At 37.2% G+C, this 24,892-nt stretch overlaps 1 protein-coding gene across 1 annotated transcript in view; it reads left to right on the top strand.

The window, feature by feature from the left end:
• LOC140168016 (tensin-1-like) overlaps nucleotides 1-24,892 on the top strand; it is a 234,753-nt gene that overhangs the window by 195,215 nt on the left and 14,646 nt on the right. The window contains 8 exon segments of the mRNA XM_072191323.1: nucleotides 2-433; nucleotides 5,425-5,936; nucleotides 7,205-7,219; nucleotides 7,222-7,421; nucleotides 11,306-11,522; nucleotides 20,523-20,743; nucleotides 20,746-21,929; nucleotides 22,943-23,091. Of these exon segments, the coding sequence (XP_072047424.1) occupies nucleotides 2-433; nucleotides 5,425-5,936; nucleotides 7,205-7,219; nucleotides 7,222-7,421; nucleotides 11,306-11,522; nucleotides 20,523-20,743; nucleotides 20,746-21,929; nucleotides 22,943-23,091 (2,930 nt within the window).

The following is a 24,892-nucleotide window of genomic DNA, read 5'->3' as shown; positions in this document are numbered from 1 at the left end:
CACCACTTAGATCGGATTCTGGTTTAAGCAGCCCGGCATCGCAATACAAAGCACCGTCAGAAATCAGCCCCAGCACTAGTGCAAGTAGCTCATACCGACCATATGGCCGACCAGCTTCCCCGATTCACCGAATCGATGATTTGGAAAAGTCTATTAGCGAATTAGAGAGCCTTCAAAAGCCTCCACATCGCAGCGATGCACCGACACCTCCAAATACATATGTGAATTATCAAACGACAACCGAAACACGGTCATGGCAGAGTCACCAAAGGCCGTTGAATCGACAGGCATCTGACACATCACATGACAGAGAATATATACCTGTATACAAGCGACAACCAGAGGAACATCAAGCGCCCTCATATGGTGGAAGTCCAGCAGTGACGGCTCTACCGCCACCAAGCCCTCGTAAAGACAGGCCAGGAAGTCCTGGGTAAGTCAGAGACACGAAAGAGTTGAGGTTCAAAATTCCAATAACTTATTCAACCCAATCACCATTGAAGTTGAAAAAGAGCAAATGATTTAATTTCGGTAATTTAATTTGACAGATTGCTAAGAAAAATAACTCAACATCAGATAATTTCAGTAAAACTATTTTTAATTATTGAAGGTGCAGGCATTCAAAATGTAAATGTTAACGAAACAACAGTTGGTAATAAAGGCCTGTGAAGCTTACTATTGTAATATATAATAGAGGCTGTTAGCCTTTCACCATCTTGTGGGTACAAATGATCTGTGTGTTCATGCGCCGGACACTACGCGCAGGGCGCAGCTTGCCACGCAACTGTTATCGCGCATCAACACAGTGATTTTGCTGTTCACGCATGGAGATCGAACGACCATCACAGCATGTAGCCACAAGATGACGGCATATGTTGCATGTTGACGGCCTCTATGGCTGCATCATGAAAAGTGGCATATTTTTAGCAAACAGTAACAAAATTGATGCTGCATACATAAGAAGATTTTTGTTGACTTTAAGTGGGTTATTGAAATTTTGAACTGAAACTCAGTGCACTTGACTGCATGATGGTATTAGTGTCTGGGGCAAGTGGTTGCACAAAAAGCATTGGTAACTTGATCTGATCCTAATGGTAACCATGGTAACAGTTTGTTCCCCCATAGGGGTACTCAACTTTTATGTTGATATGGGGGTAATGTTGATTTGCAAAATTAGGGTATGATAACCAATTTTGTACAGTGAGAGGAGTTAGGGAACCAAAAGTTTGATGGCGTCATATAAGATCTTTCGTTAAGGGCAGGGATGTGATTTTTCCTCGGATTAGAGGAATTCCTCCTTTTGAGTTTTTCTTCTCTGTACAAAAGTATAGGATATTCATTCATTTTCCTTCTTTTTGGTGCTTTTCCACTTTTTTGATTGAACCTCTGTCTCATGCCTGTAAGGGGGAGGGGGTCAAAAGGTCTGATTACACTTGTAAAAGAGTAGTTAAAATATTAAGTACAAGTTGATCTTGAGTTGAAATTCTCAACATTTCATACTTTTAAGTTTCAGTGAGTGAGGGAGTGAGTCGGCCTCCTATTGAAAGCACTTTCATTTCAAGGACATCATCAAACTTTTGGTTTGTTCCCTATGGTATTAACATCTTCTTTGATGACCAAAAAAAAGTTTGCTGTTTCAATAAATTTGATCGTTAGTATTGTGTATACCAGCTTATCCTCAAATGTTTGATTGGCAAATTTGAGGTTTGTGTAAACCCCTGAGTCATGCTGGTTCATCATCTGATCAGTCAGCCTGATGATGCGCCTTGGATGAGACGCGATACTCTCGCTATCAAAAATAGTAAGTCCAGATGAACGGATTCAATAGATTAGATTCTTAGATTTTTGGCACATATTCCTTCAGCTGAGCCTTGATTTGTGCAGGTTGTGTTAGTTTATAAAAGTACATCAAATCATGTAAAATTCTGAATGTTGAAAAACAGTGTGGGTGTCCTCCTCTGCAACTGCTTCAATATTGCTCTAAATAGTATATTTTGATAACCTTTGGTATAATTGGTGCATATTATTTGTGAAATTAATATATTTATTCCATAGGATCAGATCAAGTTATGCTATGATGCATTTTGCAAGTGTAAAATAATTGGGAATGTTGATGAAAATTAAGATGTTAAAAATGTTGTAAATTATAAAAGAATTTAAATTGATTTATCATTAGACAAAAAAAATAATTAAGCATATTATGTTAAGAAAAGGGATTAAATCTGAATGACATGTTTCATTTTTTTTTTCTTCAAATATTTCATTGGGTTACCCCAGTTGAAATCCATTCACCCCATGGAAGACATGACCTTAATCTCCTACACAGAGTGTGACTTTCAAATGCAGTTACCTATATCGGTGACAATTTAATATCTACACCCCCGGTGTGGGAGATTGAGGTCATGTTTTCCATAGGGGGTGTTTGGATTTCTACTAGAATATGCTTCTTAATTGAAAAGAGTGACACTGTTGTACAAAAATTCAGAAAGGATAAATAATGTTTTAAAGAAAAGGGGATAGGGAAGTGTTTGATAATGCAAAAAAAAAAAACCTAAGAAATATTTAAATCATGTTTAAATGTTTGCATTCTAAGAATGGCCTTTAAACCAGTTTTTATCTATTGCAGGGCAGGTGAAGACATTTTACAATAACTATGAATTATGTTCATTTTTAGTTCTTTTTATTACTACTTTTTGCCATTTTCATTTAAAAAGCAAACTCTTTAAAACCATTATGTTTTTAAGCTATCATTATATAAGTTGAAATAGTATTTTATACCCAAACCTGAACATTTCTGAATCATATGACCCCCACATGACCCACATGTGACCAGCATGTGACTGGCATGTGACATGCATGTTGACTGGCTATTATAGATGCATACCCTGGCATACTGCGCCAATCATTTACATTGCCATGCCGAGTATTACTGGCCTAATCCGCCTTGATTGTTGTAAATAATATGTATGATGCATGGTTGTATGATAACAGTAATAAGTATATAGCATGTGTTGCTTGAAACTCACATTAAACACCTAAATAAGGTCACCAGTGTTGTGTATTTTGGCCAAAAACTTCTTTTGGGTTTTCTATGGGACTGCTTGTGATTTCTATGACATTTTAGTCTTTTAGTTATAAATGAAATATGAAAGAATTACATTTTGCAGATAAATGACAGAAAAAAAGAAAGAAAGGAAGGAAGAAGAAAAATATAAATGGAAGAATAAAAGCAAACAAAAAATGGAAGAACAAAGAAAACAAAACAAGAAAACAGGTAGCAAGAATATAGAAAAAAAAGTAATAAGAAAGAAAGAAATTATTTATAATTTGACCATAAGTTTCCCTCATTATATAATCCAATTTGGAGGAACAGGAAACTAATAAGGAAAACAAAAGTACAAAATACTGAATCGAATCAATTACTGGAACTTACAGAAAAACAAACGTTTTCAAATGAATCAATTTGATGTAAGTTACGTGAGTTGATAGCAACACACTATGTATCGTATAGTTGAGTGTATACAGCATGACGTGTTGAATGTGTATTTTGTGTGTTTCACTTTTACTGTGTTTCAATGTTGGCTCTGATAAGTTTATCTTCTGTAGTCCCCAACCTATAGTCTGGAGAATAATTATGGGAACCCTGGAATCTCAAATATACCCCCTTCCCTGTACTAATTTAATCATGTTAATTGTGGGTTGGTGGTTTTCTTAGGAACTTTTAACCAATTGGAATTCCTCATGGCAATTAACTGATATTTAACATTGGGCTATTCCATTTAAAGACCACACTACCCCTGTGGAGGATTTTGGAAATATCTTCCACAGGGGGAGTATGAATTTCAAATGGAATGAACACATAATGCAGCTCCATTTGAATTCCACACACTCTCTGAACTCTCTGGGAGAAATTCAACTTGAATCTTTTGCAGAGGGAGGGTGAGTTTTAAATAGAGTTGATTAATGTGCTAATTCTATTTGAAATTCATACTCATATGTTAAATGAGTTAGCCCATACACCCAAATTTATTTTCTGTGTTTGTGCTTTTACATTTTAAAGTTTAAAAAACCTCTTCAATATACATTTTCAATTATGTTTTCCAATTCTTTGAACCTTTTCGAATAATTTGAAGTTTGGATATAAATTTGCTCACAAATTAATTTCCAAGAAAATAGGCCCCAAGATACCCTGGAAATCAGAGCAAGCATGATGCAGAGAATTGTGAAGCATAATAGCCTATTTGCATGTTGTCATGGCAACTGGCTGCATCTTACAAGAAAAATTGTAGTGTTTAGAAGTTTGTTCTACCATGTGTGTCATTTACAGATCTGCCTTTAGCAAATCCACTTCTCATCCGCTGGAACGTGTGTCACTTTCAACTCCTGGCTCTATCCTGCCTCTAGAGGGCACTGTATCCCCTCTTGATTGTACTTCTACTACTACTACTAATCAAAACGCCAAGCGTGCCCTTCACGCGATTCAGGCTATGCGTCGTCAGTCTCTTCGGCGACGGCGCTCGGAACTAATCAAAACCCTAGAAATACAATTCACATTTTTAGTTCTGGTGGCGTTGAAACTAAAATCACAACATGTAAAGAACATAATCGTAAAGTGATTCATGTTTTCCTTACTAATGGCGGTACGGCTACCGTTTCCAAAAATCCACCCAGTTTTTGGACATACCAAACGGCTGATGCTCAGGCAAGATACTCGAACGGAGTAGAAGTTTAGGCAATGAAATTGATGATGATAGACAAAGAAAATTACCGTCCAACTATGGCGCCCCCAGTTCACCACTCAGTACTCTGAGCCGAGATGAACTCTGGAATCCTCACCCTCAAGGCCAAAGATTTGCGGACATTCCAAATTCTGAACACTCCCAAAGGAGTCAGCCAGGCACATCTCATTCCATGCCTCCGAGTGTACTAGACTCGTCACAAGGGTAGGGTACGCTCTTCAGTGTCGCTACCATTGCATTCCAATCTTCCATCAACTCATGAAGAATTGGGGCTCGAGCGCCCACCATTTCGATTTTCACCCCCATCGGCTCAGTATGCCAGTGTGCCTACATCTCCCACCCCAGGGTATAACGTCCCATCATACGACTGGGTGCTAAATCGCATCCAGGAGTTGAGAGACAATTCCAGACATTCCACCCCTGGTGTGGTGTTAACCCCAAGCAAACCAAGGTATGCCATGAATTCATACAGTACTCAAGCGCAGCAGCATGCGTTGACAACAACGAATCACTTAAGGCCGCCTTTATTTTCTAGTTCTGGTTTAAGCGAACAAGGGGCACGTAGGCATCGCTCGTTACCCCAACCCCCTCCAAGATCCTCGAGTGCCGTGTCGATGCAAAGGCATGCTCATTCCCACATACGGAACTCTGGATATGCTGACGATCAAGTTCTCGGCCATAACAGGAACCCAAGATACGCTGCGATGCATGGGGGCAGCAGTCGAGCGCATAGAGAGATGCCCGGACGTAATGCGCAGAGAAGTTACGATTCAGGATTAACTAACGAATGGAGGACTAAAGCTAATGTTTCATCTTCACATAGTGAGTCTGATATGCATGTTATTCATCCGGGTCTGAAGGACCGCTCTAATTCTAACAGTACTTTGGAATCATCTAGCGCCACCAAGAGGCGACCTGAAACTAACAATAACGATAACCTTATGGCTGATTTAGAAAATGCCATTAGCATGCTCACTCAATGGACTGACACCAAGACTCATGCCCCACCAAATTATAATAATCATAACAAAAGCGGGGGAATCCCTGTGCCATCATCGTTAACTTATCGGTCCACTACCAATAGGCCATTGTCTGCGTCGACGCCTACCACTCCGACCCAAGGACTAGGTGAGGTGGATTTACACATAGAAGAGGAACCACTCAATCTGGATGGACTTGTCAGAGACAGAATCTATAGTAAGTCAAATTATTGCATGTACATTACAGAACTGAACCTCTATACTATTTCGATAGACATACCCAAGAATTCCAGGGATGTAGGCCTGCGTTACAGGTCATAAAAGATGTTGTCATGGCGATTTGGATTAAGCTTTTGCTACCAATTGACTGACCCAGACTTTGTGTTTTGGACAATTTTTTTTTTCCAATGTTTTGGTATCAATCACTTAAAACTAAATATCTGTAAACAATATCTTTATGTATCTTCACCAAAATATTATAGCAGGTCATTTTTTGTGATGGTAACTTTTGTAACACTCAAGCTTAAAGACGTGAATTATCATTCAATATCAGACTTTTGCTTATAAATGCTGCAGGTACACTCTTTGGGCCCCATGCATGACAAACCAATAATTAATGGCTCAAGTAATTCCGAGTTCGTTCTCTTTAGGTGTAATATCTTTAGGCTCAACAGAATTTTCCAAATTCTTTTGTATTTTACTGCTTTCAGCAACATGAAAACTGATCATATCTCAAAATCATATCGAGAGGTTAGTGCAAATAGCTGCCAGGAGCCATATTTTTAGATTGTGTACAGTATAGAATGTAAAAATATTCAAATGTCTATATGGCAGCTATTGCAGAAAGGGCATTCTTACACTAAACTCCTAAACACTTTGCTTAAATTGCTTATCAATTGTGCAAGAGTATTCACTAGAATTTGATTTTGCTCCAAAAATAACTTGTTTTGGTTGTGACTTCTCTTTAGCATGTTTAGTCTGAAGGTTCTCTAGTCCGAAGGGGTCGCTAGTCCGAAACTAAATTAAGTTTGCTAATTGGAAGATTCTCTAGTCCTAATATAGAATAAGGGTTAGTGTTAGTGTTAGGGTTAGCGAGCCTTATTCTATATTCGGAATAGAGAACCTTATTTACTATTTGGACTAGTGAACCTTCAGACTAAGGACCCTTCGGACTAGGGAACCTATTATAACCAAAATATTCATCAAAGTGTTGATGGATTTGGTATAGGGCATGTCGATCTTAGTTTTTGATTGAGCATTTATATTTCATAGCTGGCAAAAAAAGAAGTCATTTACAGGTATCTGAATGAAAAATGTAAGCAAAATATCATGCAAACAGTGGTATGCAAAATGATAAAGGGCATACAAACTGGAGAAGTATGTAATTAATATCAATGACGCACTACAAGAGTACAATTATTTTAAACAACTGCAAAGTAGACACAATCCTAAAACATGCTGGCACTTCCATTTTCATCATCACAGATATGACCAGTAAAATTGCAGAACATGAGCGCACAATCAGTCCACCACCTCCGCCACACGAGCACGAGGGCGCTCTCCCAGGCGTGGACCAGGCCAATCAGGCTATGATTCGGATATCGCAGTGCAACAGTACTATACTAGTCCTACGCATAGGCGTCAGCGTACTCCTTCACCACATGACGCTTGGATGAAGAACCCTGGTGGAGTCCCGGCAAAGGTAAGACTAGAGTGCAGTGAGATGCTATGCTGCTGGAAATTCAAACCCCTATGCCATTTCTGGGGGTAATTTTTACTCAAAAATGAGTCCTTTGAGAGGTCCCCTATTGACCTTTTCGGTAAGTCTTATAAGCTTTTGCGAGTAGACCTGAGATGTCGTCATTTGACATCACGTCGATGCGCACATCATTTAGTCAACATCGCTACTGTGCATTTCAAAGCTGTGAAATGCGCATAAACAATGTGCGCATTGACAATGACGACATCAAAGGTCTACCACCAAGGCTTATGGGATTTACCAAAATGGTCAATTGTTTTATGTTACCTTGCCACCTCAAAATTATTTAGAACTTAACTTAGAAAAAAAATCAGAACAAGTCTACTGCACTCTGTTGATCAGTTGTGATAATGCATAGTTCTTCTGAGTTCTAAAGTGGTCTCTTTGCTAGTTGGGTGCTCAGAGGGTGGGAGAGGCAGAAGCCAAGTCACCCTACTTTTGTCAGTCAGTTTGAGGGAAATTACACTCAATGTAGGGACTCCAAAAGTGGGGAAATGTTTGTAGAGTGATGGCATAGGAGTGTTAAATTTGGGGATTTTAGTGTAGGTAGTCATGAAAATCGAGAGCCTGATCCCTTCATCTTATGCACACCACTTGATGATTAATGGTGGCAGCCTGCAGAATAAGAAATTTAGTAATACACTCTGGCCAATTTTGCAACCAAACAATGTTACCCATATTAAACTGCACAAAACAATGACAGATTGCACAATATTTTGTGAATCTGTGCACATTGGTCACTGATTTTTTTGTGTAGATAATAGGCTAACCCCATGAGAACTATCCGCCAATTGGCCAAAAAGAAGTTTTCATTATCAATATGCCCAATCAGCAACATTGTTAGAATAATTTCACCACACAAACAAATTGGGGTGAATTATTTGCAAAGTTCCATTCTGATTGGTGATTAAAGTGAAAATATCATGTAATTGACCAATCAGAGGCAATGTTAGATTGGCAGGTAGTGCTCAGGGGTTAATCTCCTTGGACAGATCACTTCCTTAGTGACCAATGAAAACAAACTGATGTCCACAACATATGCCCCTCCCTAAATCGGGATCAAGTTTATAAGTAATATAGGTCATTCAGTGGGTTCTATTAATGAAGTCAGAAAGAACTATGGTGGACCTCACTGGGTTTAATTAACAGGGACATCAGAAGCTTTAATAGATGCAATAGTTATGTGCTCCTTGTATCTCTATTACAAGGTGGCTGGGGGAACCAAACCATTGTGGCATGCCAGAAGGAGGGGTAAGCTTTTTTGTAGGTCAAAAGGGTAGAGACGGCAATTGTTGGAACATCAGTTTGGGCCACTTTGAAGCTTAGTAACAGTAATAAAATATTTGTGTTGTCTCAATGGCTTGCTAGTTATTATTACATCACAAAATATGGATTGAAATAGTTCCCCGCCCCCAAATGGGATGATTTTGTAATTCTGCAATGTCCTGTGGGAGAGGCCCAAAGATTTCTTGGCATGTCAAGCTGGGGTGGGAGAGTGGCAAGAAATTTTCAGTGATGGAAAGTGAATTTGATGGGACATTTCACACCACCCCTTGCCCCCACTTAACCCTGCATGCCAAATGGCACCTCGCATGGGCAGAAACAGTTATACATGTAGTAATGAATTGATGTGGAATGACTCATATGTATAACTATAAGGTTTGTTTTCTGGGCGAAAATACGAATAGGGCCTCAAAGTTGGCAAATAGATATGATGTCATATATCACAGCGTCATATATCATGGCGATATCTGCACTATGTCATTTCTTCCCCAGTATCCAAATTTAACTTTTTTGGATCTAAATATAACAATTTTATGGAACTAATTGTTAATTAAACCATAATGCACATTTTCTTGGCAAACTTTGACACTTATCAATCTAAATAAAGGTTTCTTATAAAATATAAAAATAGATTGTCATGGTTACGATGAAGAAGTGCCAAAAATATCCAAAGCAATACATTGGTTTAATCAATTTGAAATACCACCTGAAGTATTTGTGACACAAGTAGGATTTTTCTTCTGTATCATCCTCCCCAATGTTATGTTGGCCAAATTAACCTCATATTTGAATTTTTTTTAAATAGAATTTTTTTGAAGACCTGGCAAGCAGTTCTGGGTGGAAGATGCCCGTTAACTCTGCTTCATGGATTTTACAGCAACATCCATCCCCCAAGTATAGGGGGCACTCACTAAAAATGGGTGACGGGATGTGCAGCCACATTGACCCCCCATTTTTCAACTGCCTCTCACCCAATGACCCTTTTTTTGTTTTACTGAACTCCTTTCACCCAATGACCCCCCTTTTTTGTTTTTCTGTCACCAAAAGACCCCCCTCTTTTCAAGAATTTTAGACAAATTTCTCACAGAATGACCCGATTTTTTCATTATTTTTCTTCAAATTTTTCAAAAATTTTGATGACATTTTTCAAAACATTTTGATGTATCAACTTTTATATTTTGACCAAAAAGTTTCCCAGTCTCATGGAAAGGCCGCCTTTTTTGGTAAGATTTTCCCCCGTCTCATCACAAGACCCCCATTTTGGGGGCCTTCTCACCAAAAGACCCCTTTTGTAACACAACTGTCATTTCTGAACTGGCAACTTGTGCTAAATTAACCTCAAACCAGGTTGCTTCACTTTCTTGGAAAACTAAGCACAAATAAAATAGGCCTACAATTAAAGTTACAACTTGTATAGATATTTATAAATCACTGAGTAATTATGTGGTAAGACAAGGCTGCCGTTCAGAGAAGAAATCTTACACTTCCCATAATGCATTTCTCCCATTTCAATTTCCTGTAGCCATCTACTGCAACATGTGTCGAAATGTAGGCCTACCTCAATGAACAGAGCACATCGAAATAAAAATTATCAACCCATGTTTATCCAGTCTATTCTTAGAATGAAAACAAAAGGGAACCTGTACACAGTAACGAGAGTGTCATGAAATGAGGTGATATATCATGTTGCAAAGGACTCTGGGAAGGGTAAGATCTCTTCTCTGACTGCTGTTAGTTGCATCAAGAATATTTACCATGACAACCAGTTATATAGATAAACAAAGTCTGCCTTAGGCTTAATATGAGGCATAAGATAGATCATAGGGATTTGCTTAATAACGTTGCCTTTTCCCCTAAACACAATTTTTATTTTGTTAGCGAAAATGTTTTTTACAGTCTTGATCTGATTTGGTTTGTTTTTTTGGTATGTAAGGTAAAGTTGCTTAGATTTGTTATTGTAGTATGAACATTTTTATTACAAATTTAACTTCTTTAAATATTTTGATTGGTTTAAGTTCATAAAAATATAGAACAACAAAAACAACTGTATGCTAGGCTTATATATTTTTTCACTTACTGATTTAAAAAAATATCAGAATAGGAAAGTTGCAATGAATGTGCACAATTGGGTTCAGCATAATTTTATTTTATAAAATGTTCTTCAGGTATTTTTTGGTCAAAATATATCAGAAATTCAGTCAATTTAACAAAAGCTGTTGAATTCAGCAGTGTAAGGGATATACCGGACTTCAACATGTTGTTGTCTTTTCCTCTGAACCCGATGACTTATTATGAGTTGTCATAAAAAGACACAAATCTCAAATACATGTGTCAAACTGAAAAAAACTGAGAAAAAATATTGAAAGCAGAGAGACAAAAGAGATAGCTGGTGTGACGTTCTATAAATACGGCGAAACAGCGGAATAACGAGGACTGTTATGGCGTTGAATGCGACTTTTGTCAAACTAAGACAGGTCCCGAAAGGTAATTACTCTTAATTTAGTTATCCTTTTGTGTTCTTAATTCACTTGAATTGCATACAGGAAAGTGAATATTGGAGTAGGACGGCAGGGTTGAAATCCCCAGAAATGGAAAGAGAACATCAAAAACAACGAGAATTTGAAATTGGATCGTCCAATGAGAGCTTGCATAGTATGTCCAGCGCTGCCAGTGGGGCACAGACACCAAAGTTCCCGATGGCACCGAAACTCAAATCGATGGTATCAACACCGATGATTATCGCTGGTAGACCTCCACATGGTGAGTTAACGTGGTCACATGGAATCTGTCATATGGTCACTTCAGGAATGTTTGTTTTTTCGTCTGTTTGTACATCACACATATTTGAATATTTTTTACTTTTATTGTATTGATTGGTTACCCTTGTTCGTAGCTTTATGATGTTTCTTTGCATTATCATGTATCTATATAACATGACAATCATAGGGCAATTATCAATTAGTCAGTGCTAATCATAATTAATTACTATTAATTAATTAGCTGAATCATTGAACTAATTAATTAAGACTTAGGTGGCGATAGTCTCAAGTAGTATTCTGAGGTAACGCATTTATGTGATTTAATAATGCATCCTTCGGTAAACAAGTATCATCATATTTGTCATTTCCATTTATTGATTAAAGTTGTTACAACTACTTTTCCCATGTTTTTCTAAGAATCATATCAAGTGTTATAATTTTGTCTTGTTTTTCTAAGAATCATTTTAAAAAGATTTGACAATTTTTCAATAATTTTAGACTGTTTGAAAATGCAAACTTAATTATGATATAATTTTCTAGAATGACATATGTGATAAGATATGAACTTGGATTTCTTTTTTAGATTAACACCTCACTTGCAAGTGTATTCTGCTATTCCAGTTGAAATACATACACCCCCTATGAAAGACACGACCTTAATCTTCCATACAGGTGGTGTGAATTCCAAATGGGTTACCTGAAAGGGTGACTATATTTGAAATCGACACTCCCTATGTGGGAGATTAAGGTCATGTCTTCCGTATGGGGTGTATGGATTTCAACTGGAATAGCCCATGCCTGTTTTCAGGATTATTTGTCCCTTTCTACCATATAATTTTCAATTAGAATCTTCAACCATAAACTTCATTTTTGCACAGTTCATAATTATTAATGTCACCATTTCAAAAGCCTTATTAATTCTGGGTATTAAACTTATACCTCAACACCAGGGATCAAATTACCTATTACCTATTAGATCATAGTGGTTTGTATGTATATCTGAACTGTGTTTAACAAATAAAGGGTAATGCATTATCCTTTACACCCAAATAATGTGTCCGAGGCAGTAAAAACGTAAATAATGGGTGAGGCGCAGCCGAACCCATTATTTTAACATTTTTACAGCCGAGGACACATTATTTGCATGTAAAGGATAATGCTGCACCCTTTGTTTCTATTCTATCACCAGAAAATAGTGCGATTTAAAGAGAAAATACCATTTTTTGGCACAAATATTTTAAGTTGTTTACTTCAAGGTGGAGCGCGTAAGCGTAAGTGACAGCGCGTATCGTGGAAATATTGCACGCGTAACCAAGCGTAATGCTGTGCGCAGAATATGTTACAGCGCTTGACCCATTATTGCAGAATAATGGTCTTTCACGTGACGCGCTTCAACAAATCACAGTGCACGCATTTTGAATAATGGGTCGTGGGGGTAATAGAATAATTAATAAAGGGAAGATATTGTTAGTTCTTAAGGAAACTGATATAAGTGTAGATTTTTGATTTTGCAGTATTAAACTAAAACAGAATAAAAGCTGTGCTGATAAATTAAGAAAAGTACTCCTTAGCATAGTTCTAATGCAACGTTTCCAAACATTTTATATAAAGACTTTTCAATGAAATAGATGATTTTGTTTAGTCAAATAAGTTATTTCAATATTTCAGCTCAAAGTCTTATGAAAAATAATATACTCTATAGAAATTGAATTTAATAAATGGATCAAATTGTTGTGATATTAAAAAAAGGTCTGTTTATTATTCTCAAGAGAAAAGGTTGATTTTCATTTTCAAATTCAAATGAAAAGGGACATTGTAAGTCATCATGAATTCATTAAGATCAGTTCAAATATATTTTTGTCATGTTCTATAGGTACATATAAATGCCAGAGTCCTCATTTGATATGGACGTATCTTAAACACTGTTTCATACATGTAGTGTTTTTGTTTTATGAAATGTATTTATAATTTAGTTATTGTATGGTACTATTTTTGGCAGCTTCACATCTTCATTCAATCCCATGATCCATTGCTGTTATAAGCAAAAGTAATGGACCATTTTGATATTTCCCAGCATCCTTTGCAAAAAGGAACCAAAACTATCATCTGTAAGCATGCATGCTAAACTATACACCGATGATGTGTGCATTCACGATGATGTAATTTGGGTTTCTGCACAGAGGATTCTGGGAAATGTCAAAAAGGCCATTCACCATTGATGTAACACTTTCATGAATTTATCATAATCACATATTATTTATCACATTTTTCTTCACTTAAGCTTACCCACTTTTTCCCCAAATTGTTCTGTGATTATATTTCAGTTACTTATTAATGTCATAAGTTGAGTGTTTTTCAGCTGAAATATTATCAGAGAACAAAACCATTTCACCTGTTAAAAGCTATGTTTTTATACACATCAATACTGGTGTACTTAAATATTGGGGTGTATAAACTTTTCACATCCAATCAGCAAATTTTGATTGATTAAAAAAAAATATTTGAATTTTAGTGGAAAATTCATGGAATGCCTGCACAATGAATTAGTTTACTTTGTGCCAAAAAGACACTAAATTTATTTCTGTTGTTTCAGTACACCATCCATTTCACATACACACTCCAATTTGCATATGCACATACACACATTGTCTAATTTTGTTCCTTTCCCCATTGCGTTAATCCACTTGATATCCATACACCTTATATGAAAGACATGACTTTAATCTCCCATATGTAGATTTCAAATAAAGTCCCCCAATCGGGTAACCTCATTTGAAATCTACATTCCCTGTGTGGAAGATTAAAGTCATGTCTTCCATAGGGTGTGTATGGATTTCATCTGGAATAACCCAATGTTTAATTTTGTTCCTTAATTTCCCCATTTTACTGATATTTTGTCATTTTCTTCTCTTCCTTCTAAGATAATATCAGAAATTCATTTATATTATGTATGTATCCTCAGAATGGTTACAAAGTTGATCCGTTTTCTTTGATGGAAACCATTGCATGAATGTCATACATATACCCCATTGCAAGTATATATTTGAAAGAGTACTTAGATCATAATCCCCATCATCCTCCATTCATGATCATTTAATTCCAAAACCCCATCCTTGTAAATTGTTGAAAACAGATCAACTCTAATCATTCTGAGGAAAAGTTTGACCACTTTTTAGTGGTATTGATGTAACATTTTATTGAGCATTTTGAAGTCTATATACACGCCTATATCTACAGGTGTAAGTTTCATAGGGTTCAATCCAAATATGCCGGCAATTCTACTTTTGTAATTCTTCGCAACTAAATTTCAAAATGCAATTTCAATTTCAACATATCTTCAATAATCTGCTTTTCGAACTTTGTAAGAATGAAATTTCACTCTTTTTTTAATGTTTCTTTGCAAATTTGAACTATATCGTGGGAATGCATTATATGGTGAAAGTTAAAAATTCTTTGCAAATTTTACATTTTGTGGGAATGCAGTTTCTTGGTGGAAGTTTTAAAGCTAATAATTCTTAACACTTTTCTTACATTAGTTGGTATTGTATTTCACCTCACATGTGTCATTTTATTATGGAACTGAGAACAGATATCAGTGTGTGAGCATGACTTAGACCATTTTCAATTTGACAATCAATCAAATTTCATGTTTTATAATTGCAGAAAATGCAATCAAAATGTTGTCATGTGGGTAGAAAAAAAATATACTTTTATCTCAAGTATATTTCAATGTGAAGTTTATTTGATGTTGTGCGCCCTGAAGAAGCATGGCGTCATTGGGCAGGAAAAACCTCTATGTGTCTTTGGCCCCTGAATATGTTTAAAGCAACCTGTTGGCAGTTAAGTAACCTATTGGCAGTTTTGTTTAAAACATGTTCAGGGGCCAAAAGCACATAAGAGGTTTTTCCTACCCATGAACATGGGTGAGAAGTTCTGCATCATCCCACAAGCCTCGCTTTCATTTCACTTTCACTTTGAAAGAGAGGCTCAGGAAGTTGCTAGAACATAAAAGCCAAATTTTGTCAAAATTTGCCAAGTGTAGAAATGGTCTGTTATAAGTAAATTGGCAACCATCATAAATATATTGACTGTAGACATATGCATGAGAACAAAAGTGACACTTTATAATGTGAAGGCATGAGTATTAAAAGTACATGCATGAGTATGATATGATTGAGTAGGGATATGAGTATGAGTAGTATTGTGAGAATAAAGCAAGGAGTATTATGTGAGAATAATGAGTATTCTTCTTTTAATTCAGGAATTAATTTTGTCAACAATATTTACTCTTGTTTCTGCTAGGTCAAATTCCTGAGCATTTACTCCCAGCACACTCAGATTTCTGAGTAAAGCGCTAGTTTTTTTGTGAATTTGAGTGTACTAGGGAGTCATTGTTTTAGAAATTTGACACAGCAGAAATTAGTGTGTAGTTACACTCAATGGCATAGCATCATAGGGGCTATCGACTCCAATCGACTGCAAAATTGAGAAATCCCATAGGAAAATTGCCAAAAAACGGCTTGTGCCCCTCAATTAGACCTAGTGCCCCCCAATCATGGTCGGTGCCCCCCCCAATCGGATGACCCACACTACGACACTGGTAAAATATTAATATTTTACACAATGCTGTGTACTATATGAGCCTGTTGTTTAACCCCCTGGACACTACTGGTCATCTAACAGCATTTATGATTGGTTGATAACTTGAAATGCTCATTTCAATTGCCAATTATGACTAGGCTTTAAACTATTTATGGTAAAACTTGCATTTGCAGATGATCTTATTAATACCTTCCTTGATTGGTTCAGAATTGGACACAATATTCATTGTTAACTGGTTCGGTAACATTGTGCACAAATTGGAGGCTCATTTAGTAAACAGCACTGTAATTTTAAACAAACATTTTAACAGCATAGAGACAAACCTGATTGAGTGATTGAGTGAAAAGATTGAATGATCAGACTAAAAAAAATGTCCACATATTTTTTTTTCACAATTAAATCAAATCAATTAAGTTTTTGCTGAAGATGAAGTGTTATGAATGCAACTTTAAGTGTTGTAGCCTTGTTAGTTGAACACAACTTTTGGTGTAGCTACATATCCATACAGTGATATGTAACATTGAATCATTTCCTCTACCCAGATTACAAGACCCTCTTGGGATTCATAGTAAAGGGTGAAATTAAAACTGGTTTTATTCAGCTAATTCTTATGATTTATTTACAATATGTCCACTGAGTTATTCAGTGGTGGTGCCATGAGGGGGGAATGCCCCTAGTCAGAACTCTTGCCCCCCCTGTGTCCCCCAGAAAAAACCTAAAATTATGAAAATTTCCACTTTTTGCACCAATTTTGCACAAAATTTATTGATTTTGCCTCCCCTGATATTCACTTTGCCCCCCCCCCTATGCCCCCTGAAAAAAATCCTGGCACCGCCACTGGAGTTATTTAGTATGATTTAGTGAGCAAGTGAGACATGAAAGTGAGTTATAAGATAAATGTAAACAGTTGAAGAATTTATACAAAATTTGTTGCATAAGTGGCATATTTGTTACAAATATTCATATATCCATGTCATATGTCATCAATCAGGTCATTATCTATCGTTATCAATATTTCATGTTTCATATTGCCTTGATATTATATTGTACTGTATATTCAACATTGTTGAGTGTTGTATGGTGTATTTGATCTCAGGGCTCTCTATATTTACATTCGGACAAACAATTGTATTATACAAGGGCCGTATATAGCAAGCGGGAAGGCCATGGCTGCCCCACTTTTTGAGATATTTGCTGTTTTTCTTTGTAGCTTTATTCCAGATTTGGAACATATTTGCATATTTTGATAGCCGCCCCACATTTTTCAACCTTGATATGGCCCTGTTTTATACTATAAGGCAATGAAAAAACCCTGTACTACGGCCTGACTGAACCAGGTTAAAAAAAAATGGGAAGAAAAAATTTCCTCTAAAAAAAAAAATCCCAAGCGACCAACCCTACTTGTGTTAATCTCGGACAAAATGTCTTCCCAACAAAAATCTCCCCACTAACTGAGCTACCAAGCTATACCCCTATACCCCACCACCCTGATTCATATATGAGAGCCCTTTGATTAAGTTCATCAGTGATATTCAACATCCATTCAATATATTCATTGCATTGAAATGTATCACATAATGTTTGGCTAAAGACTTCTCATAGAACTGAGCTTGCAAAGAGTATTTAATGCATGATGAGTTACTTCAATAATACCGCTGCAGGAATATATTGTATTAATAAATATTTCCATTTTGCTTGACAAAACCAAGTGAATTTTTCCTCACTACAATATTTTGTCCTTCACATCGGAGGACTTCATCAGGTATGACTGATGATATGGTCATCTGATCCAGGGAGCAAGACCATGAATAGAGAGGAGGGGACATATTTCCTAAGTCATGTCTACGGTCTTCTTTTAAGACTGGAAAAGAGACTATGAAGTACTTGAAACCAGTTTCCGGGGAAAGTTGATCAGATATTAGTCATACCTGTGAAGTCCTCCGACATGAAGGACAAAATATTGTAGTGAGGAAAAATTCACTTGGTTTTGTTAAGCAAAATGGAAATATTTATTTTAACCAACAAACCTAATACATTGTATTGTTTTTATCTGGAGGGGGTATTCGCAATTCACATCTCATGTTTTGTGGTCTTATTTTTAGTGATATGCCACATGAAAACAGCAATAAGAAGAGGAGTCTTTTGTTTACAAAAGCCATCAGTATTGAGAAAATAATTTGAATCTTTTAGGGACAAAATAAGGTCAATGGCCAAAACAATTGCATGAATTACGTCTGCTGTCAAATTGTAAACAATTTGGTGTTTAAAAATCTCTAAAAATTGGGATGTTATGGTAAAAAAGAGTGAAGAACTCAAAAATATTATGAGGTCTTTGAGTGACTGCAGATTTGAAATAGGAGATATCCAGGATGGCACTCAGCAGTGTGTTTCATAATACAAAAACATTGTGTGCCTCTGTTTAATGTTCAAATGTCACTCATAAGACTCTGTTAAGTGCAGTTGTTTAGTATGAGAAGTCTGATGCCTACAAGTAGTATTTTCATTGAATGATTATTACATTTTATATAATTCATGAGAGCATGGTTTCCCAATGTCCCAATACAGAGCAAACATTGAGGGTAAAAACTTTAAGTATATTTACATAGATTTTATTTTTTTGATCATTGTTTTTATCTCGCAAACTGAATTGTTGCTGTCTTACAACTTTACAGCATAAAGTTGATTTTCCAAGTTGCAAGTAATCGTTGCTGTGACATTTCGCAGCAAATTGATAAATTTAGAATCTCTAATGTGGAATGTCAACAAATTGCTCAAGATTTCTATTTGTGAAGTTTTCTTACAATGCTGAAACTCAAAATTTCTTGAAACTTGTTTTGATACATCATGAAAAGTTATTAATTTTTTGATGCAAGATGTGAAAATCGTTTTGCTGCATGATATTGGCTCACAATATTTTTTATGTTCCTGTTATTATAGTGTTCTAAAGATATTTGATATTGCAGAGTGACTATAGTTTAACACTGGGTGACTTCACATGGGAGGCCAGACCTGCACCAATGTGCACTCATGTGATCCGCATCCATGTGCACTCATGTGATCCGCATCAATGTGCACTCATGTGATCCACATCAATAATAGCAACAGTCTACATGGCACTCTGATCCACATCTGGGAAATGATCGCGTAGTGAGCAAGTTTCTTGTAGTGCATTACAGAACATGTAAGATGCGATGTTGTGTGGGGCGCTCGTGCATGATGTCCACATCTCGGAATTGCGCATTGATGCGGTCTCACCTCCCCTCTGGAATTACCCACTGTAAAGGCCAGAATATAGGTTCAACATTTTATGCATATTTTTGCCATTGCAACAAAAATGCAGCAGAGATTTTGCCAAAAAATCTTCCAAGAAGAAGAACAAAATCCCTGAACAAAGCTAACCGTTTGAGTGGAAAATTGCAGACGAGAACCAAAAATGCAAAACATGAAAAAATGTCTGCCTATATACTGGCCGTCACATCAGCAAAGTGGGTTATTTTTTGGCAGTGTTGGGCTATGCCATTTAAAATCCACACTACCCCTGTGGAAGAAGTTAGAAATATCATCCACAGGGGGAGTATGAATTTCAAATGGAATGAACATAATTAAGCAACTCCATTTGAATTTCAAACCCCCTCTGAGAATGATCAACCTGAATCTCGCACAGAGGGAGGGTGAGTTTCAAATAGAGCTGGCTAATTCAATTTGAAATTCATACTCCCTGTGGAAGATATCTCTAACATCTTCCACAAGGATAGTGTGTATTTTAAGTGGAACAGCCCATTACCCTTAATGTTGCTCTAGGTAGGGTTTAGTGTGCATGTTTCTTTTGCCTGCTTTACTTTGTTCTATTCTTTCTAGTCTTTATATCTTAGACCACTTTCTGCATGAACCTACTGCTATGCTATCAGTTATTTTGTCATCATCATTTTACCACCATATTTGGATATGTAATTACCAAATTTAGAAGTGAGTTTTACCATATTTAGATATTTTGAAGAAAAATAAAACATAGAAATTAGCTACATTTACATACATTTGCATGTCATCAAATATACCATCCATTTCATAATTATATAACTTAATTGTATTAAATATTATAATTAGTTACCAAAATTTTAATATTTAGAATGATCATGTTCAAAATTACCCAGCATGCACTAGGTTTCCTCTCCACACATGCATGTGCTTGCACCCGCATAACCAGTCACCTCATTTATAGGTGCCATGGTGATGCAAAATGGCTGCCGCATGCATGAAACCATCTGTCGCTTACTAACACCACTCTCTGTCTGCCAATGGCCAGCCGGCTTTTTGCGTTGGACCCCGTTTGGTCTTGTCCGTTTTTTCCTTACACTATTCTTTCTTCTTCATTTCTTGCTAACCCAATTCTTGAATACAGGGCCAGATGCACCCCCTGCTCTCAGATCTACTAAACGTGATCAGCCTCATGATATTTTGGATGGTCCCCTCTCAGACTTAAACATACAGGGTGATGTGCCACAACACCAACAGCCAGAACAAAATTACGAACCACAGCGAAGCGTGACAACTCAAAGGACTGTGCAATATACAGAGACCGTACCACAGAGCGAACTGAACACAGTGGTGACCAGTATCCTGTAGCAGCGGAGAAAGCCCCGGTGCAGCCTGACAGAAGGGAACCAGTTCAAACCCCGGTGCAGCCTGACAGAAGGGAACCGGTTCAAGCTCCAGTGCAAGCAGATAGAAGGGAGCCAGTTCAAGCCCCGGTACAGCCTGATAGAAGGGAACCGGTTCAAGCCCCGGTGCAACCTGATAGAAGGGAGCCAATTCAGGAACCATTGAAACCACAGTATCCTATAGAAGCCAAAGTCCAAGTGAAACCAGTGTATCAACAACAGCCACAACAAGTCTCACAGCAATTCAACCAATGGACAATCGAAACCAAACAAGAGACAATCCCAGGGGATGTTATCCAACCTCAAACATCACAGAGGTTAGAAACCCCACCACCCAAACCACCGCATACTATTCAACATGGTACCGCACCACAGGAGTTCAGAGGGGGTGTGCCTGCAAGGCCAACCGGCCCTCTGGCTGCTGCCGGAAATGTACCGGATCAGCAAGCAGCTATTAAACCAGAGCAAGCTCGCGTAGAAGAGCAGACTGTTGCTCCACAAAGTCAAATACAAGAAGAGATGGTGGTACCTCTGGCAGTCAAGAAGGAAGAGAGTGCACCCGTGATATCCTTTCAATTCAGGAGTCTTGAAGAGTCTCATCCAGTACGCACTGACACCAGTCCTCAGAGGTACACACCATCTTCACCTGAAAAGACATCTCAAGCTAAATCACCAGACTTTGTCATGCCACCTATGCCTCAAGATACTGTCCAGACTCCTTCACCAGAACATAAACCTATGCTGGTTGTGGAAGAACCTTCCATTATGGCACAGAAAGTGAAGACAGAAGAATCTGCACCGATGATGCAGTTCCAGCAACAAATGCAGCAGATGGAAGAACCACAGATACAAGCACAACAGGTGAAGGTTGAGGAATCAGAACCAGAGCAGCTTCAAGAGCAGCTCTCACATCTGGAGAAACCGTCTGAAGATCAGTCAGACTCTCAGACGCCTACACCAACACCGTCTTCAGGTCCAGAGACACCATCATTTACAGACAGCAAACCAGGATTAGCTCAGCCACCGGGAGTGATGTATCCTACCTTCAGTGACAGGCATAGGAAGGCAGGACCTTTGAAGGTTGATGATACACCACCCGGCTACAAGACCTTGTATGACAACAAGAAGCAGAGAGCATCCACTGGCAGGTAAGATGATTACATAGAATTGATGTAGCGCTAATCCTCCATATTGGATTGTTATGCATGGGGACCTAAAAAGTGTACTTCCATGATTTATTTCGGGCAAGGCCAGAAATTGAAGTGATTTCTTGTGGCTTGAATAATATGAATGTTGAAAAGGTTATTTGTGCAGTGCTTCTCATTAGCGTCATCTGCACAATGCATTATTTACGCAGATCGCAAACAAGCACATAGAAGCGAAGCTTGCCAGATACATGGCAGAACAATCTAGAAGTACACTATTTTGTCTTCCATGAGTGACTTGCAAACATGGCATAGTACGGGTAGTCTAAGTCAAATTCTTTGAATAATGACAATGAAGAAGACATTGCTAAGAGTCTGCTGTGGATCAATCCTATCAGAACTGTAAGCAATGGTGAATTATGCAAAGTAGGAAAAATTAGATGAGTTTGGGATAGCTTCAAAATGCAACCACTAGTGAACCGAAAAACAGCTTGTCTCCTCCCATTAGACCTAGTGCCCCTAATCATAGTTATGAGTGCTCGTTCCCCCCATAGGATGAATCGCACTATGCCACTGGTTATGAACAATAGGAACCAAGTGGTGATTGGGTCATAGATTTTGACATGTCAATATTCACAAATCATGAAAACCAGTAGTTAGTAGGATATGAACAGTTATATCCTTATTAATAAAGGTAGTCATTGTGACGTCAACGCCACCATCTTGTGGGTACAGAGTGCCTTGTTGCTAAGATCACCACATTGACGCTTGACTGAAGAGGTGCGTCACATGCTGCGACTTCCGCGTAATCGGGGGGGGGGCATGACATGCAGAACGGTAGTACCCACAAGATGGCGGATCCCGCGGAAAAGGTTGACGGCCTCTATAAAGAAACCAAAAGAACCCCTTTTGATTGATTTTCGCAACATCCAACTCATTTTTACTGAGCATATGACATAAATGTAGGTTATGATAAACATTAGAGTTTTACATGCTTTTTATCACTTTCTTCTTAGCAACGAGGGCGTATGGCCAAGTCCTGGATCACCTCAACGGGGCATGACAAATGGTGGTATCACTCCCACCGCCAGTGGTCGTACAACTCCATCAAACTTCTACCAAATGCAGCATCATTCACCATTTGGCAGCAACCTATCACTTGTTGGTAAGTATCCATGGTGATAAGTTACCATGGTTACAGAGTTTCCATGGTAACAATAATCATTTTGTGTTAATTTTGCACCAAGTAGAATCATACTGATAGGGTTTGTAAAGTTGGCACATGTGGGTGTTCTGTTTTGTGGCGCACACTTGTAATAGATGTTATTCAGGTTTTCAGATTTCTACAGTTTGTATAAAAAAAATGTTGCAATCTGAAAAAATATGCAAAATATAAGGGCTTTCTTTATTTATCCGACTTGTATATCAGTAGAAAGGAAATGAAATCACTGAACACAGGTGCTTTTTATCTCATACCATCCAAAGATATGGTGGTTTACCAAGGTGGTCCACTTTTTCCTACGCTAAGATTTTTAAAATGTTGTTGTTTTGCCCTTACTCGACTGACCCAATTTTGGCAAAATCTTGGGTCAGCTTTCTTTCTCTTTGTTTTTTTTGATAAAAGAAGTTACAGAATTTAGTGAAAAATTGGAGAAAAATCACTATTGCTTGGCTAAAATATCACAATCTGCTCAAATACTTTAAACCTTATTGGTGGTGAAGCTATACCTCTTGAATTGCTGTGGCTCAATGTATAGAAAAAGTTGACAAAAAATAACAAATTTTGTAACATATTTGAGGTACACCTTGTATAGCCACAGCAAGAGTTGACTAGATATGTGAACAAATTGAACAATTCAAATGCTGGATAGACCATCTATTGAGCCGAGAGTAATCAGATCAAAATGATGCGCAAAACAAAATCAAATTTAGAAGTATTTAAACTGAAATTTATTTGGTAAGTATATATATTAGAAATGCATGAGCAAGTTGTCAAATTGGAAATCTCCCTTACATCAGCAAAAAATGCTTTTGATATATGCAGATTGCCATCAGAATTTGCTATATATGTATTTCCTATTAATTTGCATATTTACATAACTATTTTACGTTACTGATGAGCTTTTTTTGTCAAGAAATTTATTTTTAATTTTACCAATTTTTGCATTCAGAATGTATGCATTACATGAATGAAGGTGAGTATCTAGAAACTCAAAATATACAAAAGTTCTTTGACCTAGACCAATTCCTGCCAGTTCTCCAAGATGTGAAATGCCAATAACTTCTGTAGATTTAAACCCTCGAACTTTCAGTTCTAATCATGGTTTATTTCAAGTGTTACTTGTAGACCACCCTATATGTTATGTTATTATTTGTGACCACCCTGTATGTTTATGTCATAAATGGTTGTAGTTTGTTGTAGAAATAATCATATCATATGTATTTATTATCATCAATGTTATTTTGTTTTGTTGGTATTTGTCTTTTTTTGTGTGTATGTATAGGTATGTGTCATACTGTTATTTCAAAAATAGATTGATTGATAACTTTGAAGTGGTATATAGCAATTTGTGTTGTATTCAATTCCTATGACCCTAACCAGGTCACATGTTATTAATAAGTTGGTCATGTCAGACAAACAGACATGACAAACATCCTTGTCCTTTCAACAGCTGATGATGATTGATTAGCGCTTACTCCACAGAAACAAATTGTGTTGCCTGTCTGCTCTGAAGAAGTACAGTTTTACTATTTTCATGCTTTTTGACGCTTTTGAAGCTTTGATATATATACAAGATTTTAATTGCAGACGTAAATTTAAATTGTATTAGAGCTTACTATACTCCACAGAAACAAATTGTGTTGTCTGTCTGCCTCTGAAGAAATTGGATGATCATTACACTCAAATGCAGCAAATCTGAAAGAATTTGGGATATTCCAGTTGAAATATATATACCCAATATGGA

The sequence above is a fragment of the Amphiura filiformis genome, chromosome 13 (assembly GCF_039555335.1).
Source record: "Amphiura filiformis chromosome 13, Afil_fr2py, whole genome shotgun sequence".
In the NCBI taxonomy this organism is placed as follows: domain Eukaryota; kingdom Metazoa; phylum Echinodermata; class Ophiuroidea; order Amphilepidida; family Amphiuridae; genus Amphiura; species Amphiura filiformis.
Note: the sequence above shows the minus strand (reverse complement) of the source record. Positions and strands in the feature narration are given on the sequence as shown.